A 20541-nucleotide genomic window follows, 5' to 3' on the forward strand; every position below is an offset into this window, starting at 1 on the left:
TATCTTTTCAAACAACTTTGTGTAGGACGGAAACAGTACAACTGATGCTAAAAAATGTTTTTAAGGTTGCAGTAAAAAAAATTGTAATGCATTGATTTTTTTAAAAATGTAGTGACTAATTATTATTTTACTAATATTATTAATATTATACGGTAAACATGTTATTTAAAGAATTAAGTTCCTTATGTGTAGATAAATCATTGAATGGAAAATAATGACATATCCGGTAAACATGTTATTTAAAGAATTAAGTTCTTTATGTGTAGAGAAATCATTGAATGGAAAATAATAACATATCCGGTGAACATGTTATTTAAAGAATTAAGTTCTTTATGTGTAGAGAAATCACTGAATGAAAATAATAACATATATGGTAAACATGTTATTTAAAGAATTAAGTTCCTTATGTGTAGAGAAATCATTGAATGGAAAATAATAACATATCAGGCAAACATGTTATTTAAAGAATTAAGTTCTTTATGTGTAGAGAAATCATTGAATGGAAAATAATAACATATACGGTAAACATGTTATTTAAAGAATTAAGTTCTTTATGTGTAGAGAAATCATTGAATGGAAAATAATAACATATCAGGTGAACATGTTATTTAAAGAATTAAGTTCTTTATGTGTAGAGAAATCATTGAATGGAAAATAATAACATATCAGGTGAACATGTTATTTGAAGAATTAAGTTCCTTATGTGTAGAGAAATCATTGAATGGAAAATAATAACATATCAGGTGAACATGTTATTTAAAGAAATAAATCTTTGGGTGAAAAGAAATTATTGAATGGAAAGTAATAAAATAGGATGCAAATTAAAGATTTTCAATGAATAGTACGCAAAAAGAATTGAGTAAAAAATATAGATAGAATTGAGTCTTATTTCGTAAAAGCTGTGCCCGGAAATTTGTTCTACTTTAGTATTTTGAGAGGAACAAAATGAAATTTATACTTCCTGAATTAAATTCCACCAATAGCAGTGGAAAAAGGTCATTGAGCTTGAATGTTTTGTAATATAGCACTTGTTGTCCTTTGAAGAAAATTTGTTTGCTTCTTTATATTTATAGTAAGTAGTGAATTTTTTGAAATTTTTATAGTCTTATTGAAAACTCGACAGATAAATACTGATTTGTGAGAATTTTTTAAATTTATTTTTAAGATGACATTTGAGTTATATAAAGGCAGAAAGAACACGTTTTAATGTATTTAATAGAAGTGACGCATTTTAAAAATCGTATTAAAAACAGGTATCTCAAAAATGAGCATATTCCGAACATTTTTAGTTAATATTTAGTTAAAAAGTAAATTCTCTTTATTCTAAATTAGTTGTTTAAAACTTCATGGATTGGGTTCAAAATTACAAGGCTACTGAGTTTAAAATTAGCTGTCGTAAACTTAAAAAAAAATTCTGTCCGCGTTTCACTTACGGTTATAAAATTATAAAAAAAATCCTTTTAAATTGATCCGTGATGGTTCAGGGGCTAGAGCGTTTGCCTTCCAGAGGTGAACCAGGTTCCAATCCCAGCGATGGCTGGTCGATACGAATTCCGCATCCAGTTCGCACCGACCACAGTGCTGACGTAAAATATCCTCAGCGATAAACAGATCATGGCTTAGAATTCCCTTGCCGTCTGGCTATCCATGGGAGGTTTTCGCGACTTTCCTCGCCATTCAACGCAAATGCGGGTTCATTCTATCAAAAAGCCCTCCACGAAGGCCCAGCACGTGATTGAAGAGTCCCCTTGTCTTCTGGATTGGTCTTAAAATGACAAGGTTACGTAATTAGCCGTCGTAAGTCCAAAATTGTATCGGCTGTTCAACGAAGGTTATAAAACTCCTTTAAATTAATGTTTCTTATTGTATAAAAATATTATGTCTAATAATACGCTATTTTGTATTTCTTTTATTTTTGCATTCTCCTAAAAATGTTTTTTGGTTTGAGGATGCCTTATTTCCGCATGTTTACATTTTTCATTGATATCATTCGATAAAATGATTTTTAGAAATTTTTGTTCCGAGGTCGATGATTGAGTCCTTTTTTATTAATGAGGATTGATAATTTTTATTTATTTACTATGGAAAATTGGAAAAATGGATAAAGCATAGATCAAATTATTTATAAAATAAAATTAAAACAGATTAAAAAAAGGCCAGATAACATGGTATGGGAAAACAATTCAATTCCGGCATATTTTTTCGATATTATATTTTTCGGTATTATTTCTAGTTTAAAAAGAGCGAAGGAGTTTTGAAGCAATTTTATGATTTTGCCAAATGGAAGATAATTTTTTCTGAAGACAGAAATAAGTAATAAATTAATTGATATAAGAAAATAAACAAATAAAAAAAAACGGAAATGTAGATCGTTGAGAGAAATTGTAGAATTTTATAAGACCTTTTGTTTCAGACTGCAATTGTTAAAGTGATAAAAATATCGCACACTTTTGATGTCATGGTATGTTGATGTATTTAAATAAGTAGTAAATAAAATCACAATCTAAGAAAAAACTATTTGTCGAAGCGTTTTAGTGCTTCCAACACTGAAAACGCCTCTCGTTCTATAGTGGACCATTTCTTTTCGCTTTCCGATAATTTTTTGCTGAAGAATGCAATTGGCATTTCTTTCCCATGTTTATCAGTTTGTGATAAACAGGCTCCTACTGCAGTTGCACTAGCATCAGTAAAAAGTTGAAGTGGTCGTTCCATATTGGGAGTGTACAAGGAAGGCATTTCAATTAATATCTCTTTGATCTTAGAAAACGATTGTTCAGCTGAGTCGTCCCAAGGAATGTTGTTTGGAATGTTTTTCTTTGTAAGGTTGGTCAGAGGTAGCATTATATCTGAAAAGTTCGGAATATAATCTCTGTAGTAGCTAGCCAAACAAAGAAGACTTTTGACTTCCTTCATAGTGGATGGTCGGCTTAATTTTCGTATTGATTCCACCTTTTCGGGGAATGTTGTCCGGATCCGATAATATGACCTAAAAATTTCAAAGAGCTTTTTCCAAAGTCACATTTTTTAAGATTCACTCTTAGCCCTACTTCGTTTAAGGTTCTGAACACTTGGTCAAAATGATAGAGGTGATCCTCCCAAGTGTCGGAAAATATTGCAACATCGTCAATATATGATCGACAGTATTTCCGATGAGGCAACAGGGCTTTGTCCATCGATTTTTGAAAAGTATTTCCAACGTTTTTCATACCGAAGGGTAGCACCTTCCATTCGTAATGTCCAGAATGAGTTACAAATGCAGTAAGATGTTTAGCTTCCTTCTTCATAGGGATTTGCCAATAACACTTAGTCAAGTCCAGTACGCTTATGTAATTTGTCTTACCAATTTCAAACAAGAGATCTCTGGCATTTTGCATAGGATAGGCATCAGTAACTGTAAAACTATTTAGCAATCTGTAATCGACGCACAGTCTGACGCTACCATCTTTCTTGGATACGCATGCGATGGGATGACCACAATCACTTTCAATCGGTTCTATCAGTCCTAGCCGAAGTAGTTCTTGAATTTGTCGATCTACCTCCTCTTGTAGAGCAATGGGTATTCGATATGGTTTCATTTTTTTCGGAATTAAATCCGGAGTTACAGACAGTCAATGTCCATTCACATTTGCTAATCCCGGGATGGAATCAAAAACTTCTGCAAAAGATTGCGGTATGTTAACTAGCTTCTGTTTTTGCGAATAATTTAAATTTACAGAATTTTTAAGTACATGTTTCTTAATATCATCTTTAGTCAATTTTATAATGTCGATAGGTGCATAATGCAAATCTCCAAATTCATGATCTTGGTCAAAAATCAAACCAATTTGACCAACTCTCGCTACATACGGTCGGAGTTTGTTAAAAGGTAGTTCTCTGGTGCTTCCGTCTTCCATTTTTACCCGTGCAATGAGTTGTCTTGGCAACTTAACAATCGTTGCTGGACCCATCCACGTTTTCAGCAGTTTATGAGATGATGAGGGAATGAGGATCAAGACCTGATCTACAATTTTAAACTGCTTTTCCTTTGACCTCGAATTATATCTATTACAATATTCAGCTTGAGTTTTCCCAGATTTTTTCTCGCAAAATCATGCGCTTGACTTACTTTTTCTGTTAAATCTTCAAGGTATTTTTCATCAGATTTTGAAACACCAGTTGGAATTTCCGCTTCACCCGTCCAAACATCCTTCATAACTTTCAAAGGACCATTGGGTAATCATCCATACACTAGCTGATATGGTGAAACACCAGTGGTATTGTGTGGTACTTCTCTATAAGCAAACATCAGATATTGGAGGTGTAAGTCCCAATCACTGCCATTTTCTTGGATGCTCCTATTTAACATGTCTTTTAAAGTCCGATTCCAACGTTCCACGGCTCCCATACTTTCAGGGTGTCCGGGAGTAGCAAACCCTGGGAGATATTCTCAAAATGTTAGCAAACGCTTCTGTTAACTCGGCAGTAAAATTTGTCCTTTGGTCTGTACAAATGATTTTTGGAAACCCTGATTGTGTGAATATTTTCATGAGAACTTCGCACGTTGTTTTCGCTTTAATGTTTTTGACAGGAATTGCCTCGGCCCATCTTGTGCAAAGATCAACCGCACAAATAATATAAGTGAGAACTTTTTTGGATTTTGGCTCCAGAGGTCCTATACAATCAACACTCCAAACATCGAAAGGATTTTCAGGACGAACAATTGGCTGTATGGGTACACGATCTCTATATGCTACAGTCCGTCTTACTTGACATTCCTTACAGCTCTCGCAATAGCTTTTTACATCAGTTTTCAAAGTGGGTCAATGAAAGAAATATTTAATCCTCTGTTTTCTTTTCTTTTCCCCCAGATGACCTGATAAAGAGACATCATGGGCCATTCGCAATACCTCTCTGCGCTTGTGTTCAGGTAATACTACTTGTGTGATGAGTTCTCCACAAACCCATTCAGAATGTGTCAAAATTCCATTCTCAATACTAAATGAATTTTTCTTTTTCTTTCCAAATTCCCATGCTTCTTTAAGGCTGCTGTCTTCTTCTTGTAGACGGATGAAATCTTTACGATTTTTATTACGATTACTAAGATTGTCGCCTAAATCATAATTCTCGACTTTATCATTATTTTCCGTTTCCTGAGTCTGACAAGATATAGATCTATGGGTAATAAGTCCAACTTCGTACTTTTCAGAATTTTCATGAGTTGATTCGTCCTTCTTGTCGACAGAGTGTCCAATTTTAGAAATGCCCTGATGGAAATTATACAATTGGATATTTCGTTATAAGAGTTCATAGGCACTACTACAAGTCATGTCGTTGACGAGTTTCTTAGATACTGCACAAGTAATAAGCATGGAACTGTGCATATTATCATCTATTTTAAGACTGAACAATTTCAATGCAGCTATCTCACTTTCATCAAATGCAGAAACGATTTGAATAGTACCTTCACCTTCCCCACAGTCTAAATCAATCAAGTCTTTACGTATCACTGAAATCTGGGCTCCAGTGTCTACAATTGCTCTCAGAGTTTTGCTTCCACACTTAATATTCACAACCTTCAAGTCATTCCTTGAGTTCTATTGGAGTTAAAACTGGGACTGATACTTTGGCTGTCACGACTTCTTTAGATGAGTTCTTTTCCGGTTCGTCAGTTTTCACAAGATTGGCCCTAGCGCCAGGTCTAAGTTGCTTTTTTGTATTTTTGGGACAGAATCTAGAAGTATGTCCTATTTTTCCACAGGTAAAGCAAATGGGTCTACGAAATTTAGTTCCAGAATCTCTTAGAGTATTTGGTGTTCTAAATCTTGCACCAGTTTGATCAGATTCTGATCTAAATTTGAAATTAGTTTCTCTGATATCTGGCTTAAAATGGTTTGCTGATCTGGGTTTTATGTCAGTTGTAGTTACTTTCTTTGAACTTGTTCTCGCATTTTCATACTCATCAAGTGTGTCAGCCAAATCACCAGGGGTTTTAAACTTGCACCAGCTGTCCACGAAATGATCTCTTATTTCTCCAGGGACCCGTCTTTTCAGTTGATCAGTGATCATCAAGTTTCTCAATCCAAATCACTATTTCAAATTACTACTTCTACATAAAACAACACATTACTTAAAATTTTTTCTGATGGAACAAAGAAAATAAAAAAAAAATCTTTACTATGTTCTTATTTTATACACCATTGAGCATATATATTCTAGCAAATACTAAATAGAATAACAATGACATATTCTACGATCTGTTCCGGTCGGAACAAAATAATTCTGACAACATACAAAACAATTTTTTAATTATCAGTAAAATAGTATGTATTTTTGGAAAAGAATTTTCTCATAAATTGAAACTTAAGCAAATTGGGAGTCATATAACACAAAATGGTGCTCTTACCGTATTTTCAAAACGAAACAAGATGGCATCAGACTATTTTTCCCGCAAACAAAATAAATCAACGATGACGCCAGAACGGATCTTAAATTGTGAATAAGGGTTTTGATGTAAACAATAATTAGACGGGTGAGCAAAATTTAACGATAAATTTAATTAAACAAAATAAGTAACATTTCTTTGCAGTCACCACATTGGGCACACCTAATACTACAGTAAAAATAAAACAGTTCTCGTACGTTTTCCCTCTTAGGGGAAAAGTTTAATCATTCTCCCTTTCAATTTGGATTTTCCCCTTTTGCTCTAAATCTCACACGATAATTTTCATTGGTGCATTAAAATTTAGAGAAAAGTGGTCATGAATTTTATACGTTGAAAAAATATTTTCAAAATATCCTTATACAAACAGAGTCTTGAAGGTGTCTCATGATTTGTTTGGATTTCGATTTTTCTTCTTCAGAGTTGTGGTGGCTTACTCTAAATGTGTCTGTGAATTCACTTTCTTCAAACTTAAGTTTTTAAATTACTTCGTAAATAAATTTGCCGTAATACTGATGAATACCGTTAGAATTTTCATTTTAAATTTACGGTAAAATAACCGGCAGCTGTCTGTTCATTCAATTAACCATAAAGTTTACGGTTAAAAAAAAAAACAATTTTTTAATTTTACAGTTTTAAAACCGTTTGCAACTAATATGGTTTCAGAACTGTGAAAACGATATTTAACTGGACATTGGAGATGGGTTTTTCGTTAGGTAACAGGCATTAAAGTTATTTATCAAGAGAAGATATTGTGGTGTCACTCGAACTCTCGTTCTCATGAGATCTCCCGGTCATAATAGGCTGCAAGAAACCAAGAGATACTAACTCATTACGTGGACCCAGTTGGAGCAATAAAATTCTAATTGTTTAACCGTGATAGGTGAAAGCAGGTAATCAACTTTTTTCTCACGGTTAAGAGCTTGAAAACCATTTTATTTACGGCTATTTGACTTTTTTGTGTGAATATTGTAAAATAACAGTTAAACAAATTACTATTTAATCATTTTTCTAACAGTGTCATTATTTGCCATGTGGAGTAGAGTTAAGTCAATCGGGCGGAAAATATCTTTATTGTTATTTTAAACACTTTCGTGATTATTTGGTTAAGATTTTCTTAATAAAAGATTGCTCTTTCAGATAGTGTGGTCGCAAGTTCCGCTCTAAGGACTTCAAATGACTAGCCAGTAATCAAGTATTTTTACTTCAGCGGTGTTATGTCAATTCACAAATATTTTAAAAGAAATGTTTGTGTTAAAAAATCTATTGCTCTTTTCAAGAGAAGAAGAATGTATAAATTGTGTAAAATTAAGGAAATCAAGAAAAAAAAACATATTTATAAAAAGTATAAATATGCATTTGATAATATTGAAATAAATTCTTTTTTTTTCATTTTAAAGCACAAAAGCAATTTGCAGATGTTGTGACTTCCTCATGAAACCACTGCGGCTTCCGCAGCAGTAGTTTCATGAATTTCAGTAATGAATCGCTCTATTATTATTTTTATTTTAAAATGGGTAGAAGTTCCTAAAAGGGTAGAAGTTCCAAAAAGGGGATTATAAATAATCATCAATAGCGATTCCTTCCAAAGGTATCTTTTGAAACCGTGTCAATTAATTATTAGAATAAAATTTATAATTTTTTTAGAAAAAATTTTCTACAATTTTCAATTTTATAATTATTAATTCGAATAAAATTTAAACCGGGTTAAGAAATTTCCTCATTAAGCATTTTCGTATATTATTTATTAGAATAAAATTCAATCCGAGCAAAATTTTTCCACAGAACACTTAATAAGGAAACTGATTCCGATACTTCTACTTCAGGGCTTCTTCTAAAATAAACTTACGTATAAATAACTTCAGATTCTTTAATTAATTCATTCATATATATTTAAAAAAAATCAATTAAATATGAAGGTTAAAGCGAAATTCATGTACTTTTCAATATTTACTCGTAACACAAGTGCATTTATTAGATTGTGACGTCAAAAAGCTGACTCAAGTAACCACAGTGACGTCAGTATAGAGTGTCCATTATCCTCATCTGTAGTTGACAGAGAAACAATCGAATAAGAAAATGAAACAGCCAGGAAAAACAAATTTGCACATCGTCCAGAAATACAAACTTCTGAGATTTCGACAAGTTTATGATGTTTACTCAAACATCAGATATACATTTATATATTTTAGTATATTTATTATCAATTAATATCTAAGCAATTGCTATTCTGGAAATCTTTATAATGAAACAGAAAGCTTTAAAAATAAAGTATATATTATTTAATTTGGTTAATTTAAATAATTTAATTTAATTTAATGTAAGATATAAGTTATATGATTAAATATTTCTTTACCAATCACGAAAAAAGTTTAAGTGTAACTATATGAGTTAAGCACCTGTTTTGCTAGAAATTTGTAGGCAAAGCAAGAAATTGATAAAAAAGAAAGAAAAAAAAAGAAAAGGTCACGCTATTGAAATAAAACGGAAAGTTTTAAAAACAAAAATTTATCTTTAATTTTTTGAATATAGAATAAAAAATTTTATATACCATATTCAATTATTTTCTTTTTTTTTTTGCAAGTTGATTTTCGGCTCCTCTTCAAAGTGGAATTAACATTTAATCAAAAGCTTCTAAATACGAAATATTTTGCAGTTTTAATTAAATGAATATTTCTTTTTAAACCTGACAAGTACTTTCTTTTCTTCTCTCCTTTGTATCTTTTCTCTTAGTCGAGTGTTGAAGATGCTACAGGAAACGGGAAAACGTAATTTGCATAATTAAACACACGAAATACATTTTTTATTGACAAAAGGTGTGCGGGAGGTATGTCTTTTATAATTTCATTATAAAATGTCACAAGTTGTTTAAAGATGTGTTGTAAAGACATGCTCCGTGTCGGCTGCTCATTTTCTAATAGCTGATCATGCACTCGATAAACAGAGGTGTTAAACTTTCTAAATTTGTTGTTGATCAACCCAGAAGTTGGGCCCATGTCCAAGAGGTCGTGAGCTCGATCCCTGCCGGCCGAAAACTCCCCGTGTAGTAAATGGTGACTGGTGCACGCTTAATCTGTCTGGTCACAAAGTCCCCCAAATTCTTTTTACAAATCAATACCTCTGGGGTACTGATTTGGAGATTGATCGGTCAGAATTACGATCTGTGGATGAAGGAATAGATGCATGAATGGGTCACCCCTATAAACAAGCGTGACGTATGGGTGTGGCAGGAGTCGAATTCTTGACCATAGATTGCGCCATTGGAAAACTGGAACAATTACACACCCTCTGTCTCAATGGCCAACGACAACAACAACAACAACTCAGAAAATTGTGTGTAGGAACACTTTGTTTCAAGTTGACACCTAATCGAGCTTTCATATAAAATTCATAAATAAATCCCAACAGTTATAATGAAAACATCTTACAACAAGTTCACGTTTATTCACACCAAAAAGGAATTAATTTCGCTTCCTAGAACGTCAGTGTTGGTGCCCTTTAGATATCGTCAGTTGATTGTTTACAAATGAATAAGTTTGCTTCAGTTTGTTGTTGCCATCCATGATATTATTCAACTACAGAAACAAAAGTTCATCGTTAAAAATATGCATTTTTTAAAATTTAGTTGTGTAATAATGACCTTATTTATACTTTGATATCTCTGTTTACTGTATTAAATACGTTTATAATGTATAATTCGCTTCTAAGTCTGCTTCATTTTAATATTTTGTCTGTGCTATGCATACCTTCGATTTACAAACTAATTTTATTTTGTGAATTATTATGTACGTAAGCATCTTAAGACTCTTCTTTGCATCATAATGACTCTTATGTGTTGCTGCAATCATAATTTTTAGAACATCTAAAATGGCTACTTTGTATTAAGTAATGTAAAAGATTGTTTCATTACACCAGAAATCCCAGATTCTCGAACTGCAGTTGAACACCAGTTTATTTATTTTATTTCATAACCGTCGCCGAACAGCCAACCTGATTCTGGGTTCACGACTACTAATGTTCAATTCCGTAGTCATTTGTCATTTTGAACCCAATCCAGAAAACAAAGGAACTCCAGGAACAAATATTGGGAGAAATTTGCCCTAGTGGATATATATATATATATATATATATATACATATATATGTTGCGGCCAAAGCCCGAAGTCGGCCAATTCGCGATCTGGCCAGACAATTCCCGAAATCAAGAACAATTTCGGACGTCGGCCAGCCATCCTTGGCCACTTCGAGATCTGGCCGGCCAATTCCCGAAATAAAAATAAAATTCGGACTTCGGGCTTTGGCCGTAACATTTATATATATATATATATATATATATATATATATATATATATATATATATATATATATATATATATATATATATATATATATATATATATATATATATATATATATATATATATATATATATATATATATATATATAAAGCAAAATAAATCCGAAAACAAAAAAAAAGCAACAAAAAAAAACACGAAGAAAATTAACAAAAATAAGTTTCATTGTAATAAAAATAAGTGCTCCTCACACTATTGTATTGATATATTTTGCTTTGGCTAAATTGATACAATATTAGAAAGCACTCATTTTGCGGATATAATCGTGTGGGCTGATGAAAAGATTATATCTTTTATTTTCCGGATTTTTAGAAAATTTTCATACCTTTTTTTTTAAAAAAAAATTACTTTTTCAAGCTTTTTGCTATTTTTATTCTTATTATTATTATTTTTCTTTTCCCCCTTTTTTCATATGTCTGTTATTTTCCATTGTTTTATCTTCATTTTGAACTTATATATGTATATATAATTCTAAAAACAAATATTAATTATTTAATTATTTCGATGATTATTTCAGGTGTTATCAAAAGGTATGAATCGTAACAGCTGTAATCAAAATGATATTCATTTGGAGAATTTTGAAAAGAAGACCGCAGAAGAAAAAACGAAAAACGACGATGTATGTTTAGTTTGTTCACTTCAAACACCATTTCTACCATCGAGCACCGATGAAAAAAAGGTTATCTTTGCTTTATTATAATTATTATTCTGGCACAATTCCATTACAATACATTTAGTATACTTTTAATACGCTAATTCCATTAATATTTAATTCCTGTTTTTCTCCCGATTTCATTTACTCGTGAAAATAATCTTGAAATCTAAAAAAGAAAAAAAAAACTATTTTAAATTTTTTTTTCTCCATGAAGAAAGATTATTTTTATAAGGTTTAATTATTGTAATTATGTAAACAATATACCATATAATTAAAAAAATGCCGGTAATTAAAACAAAATTATTAAAATTATAAACATTTGTAAACAGCATATTTTATAAGATACAAGAATTTCATTAAAATCTAATTTAAAAAAAGACAGCAATCAAGAAGGAAATTTTGCGTGTGTGAACTGCAGTTTTTATATATAGAAAGAAAAAGCGCCAAATCCAACCTTCCAAGTGTTTTTGAAAGTTTTCTAAAGGGTGTTCATCCTCTCTTTATAAACAGCTTTTTCCCCAGGGCTAAAGAGAATAGAAGGGCTAGTTCACTCAACACCTCCTAGAAAAGAGTAGGCCACTGCACGGGTTACCATAAATATCCTTTAGTAGTCCAAACGTAGTGACTTATTTCGTATTTTCAACCACTGCGCAGCTTAGTACCCCGAACGTAATGACATCTTTCTTATTTTTCATCAACTGCGCAGTTAACTTCGTCACATCGGACTACTAATTTGATCCGTGCTGAGGCCTTCCTTATTCTAGGAGGTGTTGGTTCACTCCGCTCTTACAACTGAAGCTACGATTTCCCTCCTCATGACGTCACTGTGTCCATAGATCTCGGAAGATCGCACGCAAAGATATTATGATAACTTTGCATCTTTCTCTTTGTAAAAATAAGTTAGACTTTTTCTGGTTATTAGCTTTCAAACTTTACGTAATTAACACATTATTTCCATTCATGAACTTAGTTTAAAAAAGCTTTCTTGGCCGGTATATTAAAAAAATACCATTTTAAACTTATAAAAATATTTTACTAGTTGACGAAAATGACACTATAAATACTTTATTTTAAAAAGTTCAGTTTTAACTTTAATTATTAAGAAAAATGAAAGTATATATCGACACTTTTTTATCTACATATTCTTTTATAACAATAAGTTGAGTTAAATTTAGAATCCCCGATTTTAAAATATGCCGTTAATAGCAATTTGTTCCTACCTTATCATTAGGAAACATCAACCTTAAACGATAATTACTGAAACAAAATAATAATTTAGGTTCATAATGACATTAGAAATTTTACAATTGTTTATAGATATTTAAATTTACGATGGTATAATTTATAGATATTTAAATTTAAGAGAGTATAATTTTTTAAAAAAAAATCATAAATATTAAGAATAACTACATTAAAAAATATGTTATGAAATTAGGAGAATTCCAACTATATACTATATATTTTATTTATACTTTTTATTTACATTTTAATTTTCTTTGACTTCATCCATTTTTTTCACCTGCCTTTCTTTTTAAAGTAACGAGGCGGTTTCTATTTAGATAATGAATTTTAATAAAAGTTCTTAACGACAGAATAAACGTATTGCTGTTTTATATTAACTGTGTCATTTCGGAATCCATTCTTTCCATAGTTGTTCATTTACTTTAGGGAACACGCGGAAAATTATATTTTTTCCTTTTGTTTTTCTATCAAAATTTTTTCAAGTTGCAATCGCGCAAACTGGCATTTTGATAATAGTTTTAAATTCTTGTAAATTCGCTGCAAAAACTGAGGAAAGTCATTATAGAAAATAACAAATGTCTTAGAATATGTCGCAAAAAGAAATGCTCCAATATTAGTTAGAGCTAGTAAGGCCGAAAGCTCCGTTCTTGAAGTAAAAGTGCGAGCTTTGCGCCAAAGTGACGTCACTAGAGAAAATCGGAGGATTGGCGCGGCGAGAGCTACTTCAAAGGAGTGAACCAGCCCTTCTATTCTCCTTAGCCCTGCTTTTTCCCACGTCATTTTGGTGTTATTTTAGTGACAAGAATGACACTAAAGCATTGTTTGATAAAACATTTTAAATACTTTCCTCTTTTTTCCAAATGTTTTGTGACCACACATTCTATTTATTGCGTCGATCAGTTTTAATTATTCATTTTTTAAACTTCAGCTCACCAGAATACCTATATGTCACCCTTGAATCATCCTGGAAATTGCTTTCAAATTTATTAATTTAAATCATTGTTATGTGTGTTAATAAATTTACTGTAATTCCTAAACGAATTTAATGCAATAGTTAAATTATGTTTTTTCTAATTGAAGAATAGGACGAAAAATAACTCAATAGAAAAATTAAGTCAAACTATTGAAGACTGAAACTACCTCATATTATATTAATTTAAAGGACTTAAATACAGCATGCTTTGTGTTGACTGAATTTTCTCTTTTTATATCTTGAAATAAAATTTTAAGAAATGGGTCTATTTGCGTTGATTAAATAACTGATACGCATCAAATATTTTTCGGTTCGCAATATATTACGCAAAATACCATACACACGTATACGCATGTTTTTTTTTTGTTGTAACAATAAAAATGAATAATTGAGGTACATTTTCAAATGCTTAATTCTTTTTTTCTTTTTATCTCGAGAACTGTCGTTCCTAAATTGGAAAAATAGCAATGTTTAAAACTTGGTTTTTCAAAAATTTAAAGGGATCTTCAATACAAATCTGAAAAATAACCTTTATTTACAAATAATGCGAAACCTTTATTTTACGGATAAATGCGTAGTTACTAAATGCTTTGTAGTATCAATGACATTAAATTTTATTAAAACGTTCTCTTATATAACGAACTCGTTAAATTAAGATCATCTATCTTCTTTTTGTGAAAAACACATAAAACTAGTTTAGTTTGTTCTACTTTTGAATAAACTTTAAATGATTTACTCTTTGTCTATTTATAGAAAAAAGAAGTAGTTCCTAATCCCTTAATAACAAGAAGGATCAGTATTGCTGGAGGATTCTTAGATATTGCATTGTTTTCAGCCAATTGCGAGCAACTAAAGTTTGTCTTGGAATTGGGAAACTTACACATCTATTATAATGAAGTCCTGGGACTCATTATTGCGTCGCTTGTATTACAAGTGAGTTTGATTTCCGACTTATAATTCAGATTTTTGTTTCATATATGGTTCATTTGTTTGTTTAGTTTTTGTTTCATTTTGTTTCATAATTATTCACAGTAATCATCACCTTTGATATATATATTTTTAGATTCAAAGTCAAAAGTGAATTCAGAAAAAAAATGCACATTGGAAGTTGCAATTTCATTTATTGCAGGGGGCAAAAAAGAGGAAATCGAGACTATTTACAAAAATTTTTTTTTTTTTGCAGAATAAGACAGAGATGTGGTGCAAAATGATTGTTCTTAACACCTCCAAGTTCCCCACAGCGATTCGAATTGATTTTCAAAAAGTCTGACACTTAAAATTCCATTTCTCAGAAACTATTCTACCGATTAAGCTCACATTTTATATCTTGTCGTTTAAAGGTACACTCTATAAAATGATTCAAAGAATTGCATACTTTGGAATTCAAACTTTTTTCGACCATTCTTAAATATAATAATAAAATATAATAAATATTTTCTAAATTTTTTTTTTTTGCATGGATTTATCTTTGGATAAACGAATTTTATAATTGTGTGTAAAAATTTTTCATTTGGCTTAAAAAGTTCTCGAGATATAGCGAATTACGCAAAAAGTAAAATTAACATTAAGGGTTCGAAACTTTAGAGCGTTCTCCTGACAAAACTATTGGAACCCAATTTCCCAGATTGCGGCTACCCCCTATATTTTGGGTGTTAGAAATCTGAATACGTCGAAAAAAAGGTATGTTTATTCGGAGAAGGAACGTTTATGCGTCTGATTTCCTAACTTAAAATATCGCCTGCACTTATTAATTTACATGAACATGAAAATCCGATGATTAAATCAAAAGTTATTCAGGGTCATCCGTCTACTTTTTTGAGGACTGCGCATAGTTTCTTAGAGGAAATAAAAGAAGATCATTAAACAATTAAAAAGTTTCGATAATTTTCGCATTTCTTCGCTGTCCGGAAAGGCATAAAAAATTGATGAACAAATTCGAAAAGAATGTTTTATAGAACTTTTTTATGTTTGAAGGAACATTAAATATGACTGTCAGATTTTTATCAAGTTGTACAAAACAAAAGTATTGAATTACAAATTAAAATTGGAAGTGGATTTTTACCTGCGAAATAAATTTTTTGCACCGTTGGCATGTTAAATTTCACAGAAACGAAAAAATAAAGTCTTTTTTTAAACAAGGAAAAGTACTTTAAACCCATATAGGTTTTTTACGAAAATTGTCCGCAAAAAATGACAACTGATATATTTTAGCACGCGGGCCACGAAAAAAGACTTGACGGACCGGATGTGGCTCGCGGGCAGCCAGTTGGTAACCACTGTTTTAGAATAACAAACTGGCTCATATAAACACGAATAAATATTTCTTAATTATTCAGTTACATTTTATTTATTGTAAGCTCGTCTCCTTAAAGTAGTAACTGCAAATCTAAAGTAATTTTTAGTCACTACATTTAAAAGAAGTTACAGGTAACTACATTTGTATCCAAGTAGTTGTAGTAAACTACAAAAATAATGTAGTTTTTCCGATCACTAACCGAGACTACCAGTTCTTTTATGTATTTGTTTGAATTAGTTAGATGTATTGTGGTATTCTGAATCAATTCAAACAAAACTTATTGAATTAACAGAACAAACAATGCGTAATTTCTCATGTCAGAATTTTCATCCAAAAACTAAGGTAAAATAAGCGGCAGCAGTCTGTCCGTTTAATTTACCATAAAGTTTACGGTTAGTAACATTTTTAATTTTACGATTTTGAAACAGTTTATAATTGGTGAGGTTAAAAAAAAAGAAAACATGAGTTCAGAACTATACTGTTATGCATCTTTTATGACTAGCATTGTTACAAAACCATACACACGAAATTTAATTGAACATTAGAGTTAGGTTATGACAGGAGTTTCGTTTACTCTAATGAATGGGCGTTGTATCTGGTAGTGCCATCTATCGAGAAAAGTAGGAAACATGATACTTTTTGTGTCAAGCAAATTTGTGGTGCTGCCATCTATGTTTGAACATTGTGACGTTCCCTTGAAATATATCTTTTTTTCAAAGATACTTTATAACGTGAGCATTAGTAGATATTTTCAATTAGCACAAAAATATAAATAATAAAACATTTAGTAGTATTTTAAAGAAATTAGTTGAAAGGGAATTGTAGATGTGTATGTAACATGAAACCTATAATTTTTTTTCAGAATTACAATTGTTTTATTTTAGTATTTTAAACTCTCTAAAAATCTCATTTAATAAAAAAAAACTAGTTACAGAATACAGAAGATTTTTTATCTGGTCTTCATAACTAGTTGTATAAAATATTTATTTTATTTAACTGAATCAAATAGAATTATATCTTTCTTCATTAAAATTCCCTAATAATTGGAATTGCATTTCAGAATAATAAGAATTACAAAATGAGGCAAATTTCATATAATATAGAGTATCAACTAAAAGTTATTAAAATACGTAGAAACTATATTTAAATTATATAGAACAGGGGTTTCCAACTTACATGAGGCGGGGGCCGCAATTAAAAACACAATTTAAATGGCGGGCAGCAATTTTATAAAAATTTTATATAGGACTCTTTTATGTTTGAAGGAACATTAAATATTACTGTCAGATTTTTACCATTTTTTTTTAATATTAAAAAGCAACATAACAAGTACTATAACAACTAACGCTTGTTACGTATCCTTTTGAATCTTCTTTTAGTCAGAAACTTAGTGACAAGATTTTTTTTTTTCTTTTAAATTTAACTCTGTGATAAATTACCATTTTTTTCGACTTATTAGGAATTATAGCAATTCAAGGAATTTAGATAAAACATGATATTCATTCCCTCTTGTATGCGTTTTAAAATTTACAAATGTAAATAATTTCGTCCGAAATGAGTGTTTTCAAAAAGTTAAATGGGAGAATTTCTTCGAGAAAATTTCTGCTATGCACATGCTAAATTATATTCACAAAATAAATAAATAAATAAAAAATAACGAAATGAAAAAGAGCAACATACACGATTATTTTTGTATTTGAATAAATATTTTCTTGGATGCAGAACCGGAGAAATAATTTTTTTTGCACCGTTGGTATGTTAAATTTCACAGAAACGAAGAAATTAGATTTCTTTAAACGAATGAAAAGTATTTTAAACCCATACAGATTTTTTACGAAAATTGTCCGCAAAAAAACAACAACAATATATTTTAGTTCACTGGCCACCAAAAAAGGCTTCACCGCCAGTTGCTAACCACTGATATAGAGGGAGTGTAAGTGCTGAATTATTAATTTAATAAATGAAATTACATTCTAGAATAATTGAATTTTTAAAATGAGGTTAATTTCATATAATGTAGAATAACAACAAAAAATTATTAAAAAAAAAGAAAGTATTTTAATTGTATAGGAGTATAAGTGATTAATATTTTGAAAAATATATATATTCTTATGCAGCTAATGTAATTACTGTGATATAATTAATCAAGTATAATTACGGTGGTAGTGGTTTGGAACTAGTGGCATCATTTTATTGACAAATAAGATTCGAAGAAAGTAAAGTATAAATAAAGAAATTTCTACAAAAAATTGGACATGGTGGATCAGGAAATAGAGCGGGGACTCTGACCCATGTTACGTTTACCACTGAGGATATTTTGCGTCAGGACTGTGGTCGGTGTGAGCCGGGTGCGGAATTCGTATCGACCAGCCATCTCTGGGATTGGATCCCGGTTCACCTTCCGATGAGGTAGGTGAACTTCCGAAGAGGTAGGTGAACCGAGATCCAATCCAAGAGATAGCTGGTCGATACGAATTCCGCACCCGGCTCACACCGACCACAGTCCTGACGCAAAATATCCTCAGTGGTAAACGTAGCACGGGTCAGAGTCCCCTTGCTGTCAGGCTAATCATGGAAGTTTTCGTGGTTTTCCACACCATGCAAATGCGGGTTAGCATAAAGTCCTCCACGAAGGCTAATATCTCCCAATACTTGATCCAGGAGTTCCCTTGTCTTCTGGATTGGGTTCAAAATGACAAGGCTACAGAGTTGAACATTAGTAGTCTTAAACCAAAAAATTGGATCGGCTGTTCAACGACGGTTATAAAATAAAAGAAATTTTTTAAAAAAAAAAATGTTCGTTAAAAGCTATTTTTTTTTTTTCGTGTCAAATCTTATGCACGGTATAGTCTTACTTGTCCATTTTTACTTTTTAGGCCTACAGTGAAAAAAAATCTTGAACAAATCGCGGTAAAAAGTACTTGCATCCTGAGTTCCGTAAAATTTTACGGTAAAATATTATACGGATGCGGCATTCAGGGGGCTATTACTTTTCACCGTAATTTTTTACAATGTTGCTCCTCTCACACAGTTTTACATTACTAATTTTAAAAAAAGATAACTTACTGAAAATTTTATATCTTGAAGTCGAAAAAAATTATAAATGCATTATTTTCTAATTTTTTTTCGATTTATTGAAGGGAAAACACATATAATTTTAAACCGGTATATTTGAGTTATTCCTGAAAATTTTTTCTCGAATTTATAAGACTACTCTTTTAATATTGCTTTATTTTCCCTCCTTCTGAATTGACTCTATTGGTTTGCGTTTAAAACAATGAATTGCATTGACAAATCACTGCATATGTCTATTAGAAATGTATTATGAAATTAATATTTCAGTTGCTAGTCGGTCTAACACTGTTTCTTATGGGCTGTCAAATAAGTAAAGAAAAAGAAGTTTATTCCAACGTTCTTAACCATACAACAATGGGATTGGTTGCAATCATAACTATCATCAACTTGTTTATTCACACCTTTGGACCGAAAGGAACAGTTATGGCAAGATGTCTTGGAGCTTTTGCTTATGCCAATACAAAAGGATCTGCCTGGCTTAGTTACGTTAATCACACATGGCATTACATGAATGAAGATATATAAACCATGTTTTTTTTTTTTTGTCTTTTTTGCATCCATTTATAAATAAGTGTACCTTTCCTGCGAAAGAATTTTTTATTGCTTTTTTAAACTGCATAACCATACAAAGCATTTTATAGACTTTAATTCTGAATTAAAAATGTTTGCAGTGTTTTCGAGCTATTTTTTTGTTGGTGTTATTTATTTCTTTGCTATTCAAACTATTTTCATTTTAAGCGTCTCTTGTGGTAAAAGGGTTATATTTTCTTAACTTGCACTGAGAAAAAACTATCGCCACAGCTATCAAAGCATTATAAAATAATACTTCTGACTATGAGAACACCAGAAGACTCGGTAATTTTTACCGAAACGCTTTGGTAATGATTTTAGATAATTTAACGGAAAAATTGGTTCTATTATAAATTATGAAATTTAAAAAATTTATCAGGATACCTAAGAGGCATCAAAACCATTTATTCCATTAAATATACCATTTAGTTGCATTTTTTACTAAATGTGAGGCAAAAACCTATAATTTTGAAAACCTGAATTCCCAGTTAACCGTTACCCTATGAAAGGAAAAATTACTAAATGAATGGTTTAAATACTGCATGTTTTAGTTTTATTAACCAGAAGTGTTTTTTTTTTAACCAGAAATTTCAGCATACAGTAATATTTTAGCAGAATTTCTTTCTCCGTATACGCACAGAGAAAAAAATATGATCAAAATTTACCGTGTTTCTTTCTCTATGGGAACGCCAAAAACCAAGGTCATTTAGTACCAAAGCGCTTTGATGGACTTTTCGGCCAAATTAACAATAAAATATGATTTTCACTACCATGCTGTTTAGTAGCGAATGTGGCAAAATTAGGTCATTTAAAACAAAAATCAGTAATTTTACCACTGCAGTAAACACTTGATAACTTTGTTTTTCGTCGGATTGTTTTCCTATGTAAGCTTAGTGAGTTGTCTGCAGCTGCGTTGGCAACGCCGCACCGACTTGGGTTTTCCCATTCGACATCCTC

The 20541-nt window shown here is 31.1% G+C and overlaps 1 protein-coding gene across 1 annotated transcript; it reads left to right on the forward strand.

Moving 5' to 3' along the window:
• Positions 1–970: 970 nt before the first annotated feature.
• Positions 971–19679, forward strand: LOC107454267 (ninjurin-2-like). Its single transcript, XM_016071393.4, has 4 exons — positions 971–1072; positions 11291–11452; positions 14397–14576; positions 19282–19679. The coding sequence occupies exons 2-4, from the start codon at positions 11306–11308 to the stop codon at positions 19537–19539; spliced, it is 585 nt and encodes a 194-aa protein (XP_015926879.1). The 5' UTR covers positions 971–1072; positions 11291–11305; the 3' UTR covers positions 19540–19679.
• Positions 19680–20541: the final 862 nt, after the last annotated feature.

Source organism: Parasteatoda tepidariorum, chromosome 9, assembly GCF_982258835.1.
Source record: "Parasteatoda tepidariorum strain Cologne lab strain chromosome 9, Ptep-v5.0, whole genome shotgun sequence".
Classification (NCBI taxonomy): domain Eukaryota; kingdom Metazoa; phylum Arthropoda; class Arachnida; order Araneae; family Theridiidae; genus Parasteatoda; species Parasteatoda tepidariorum.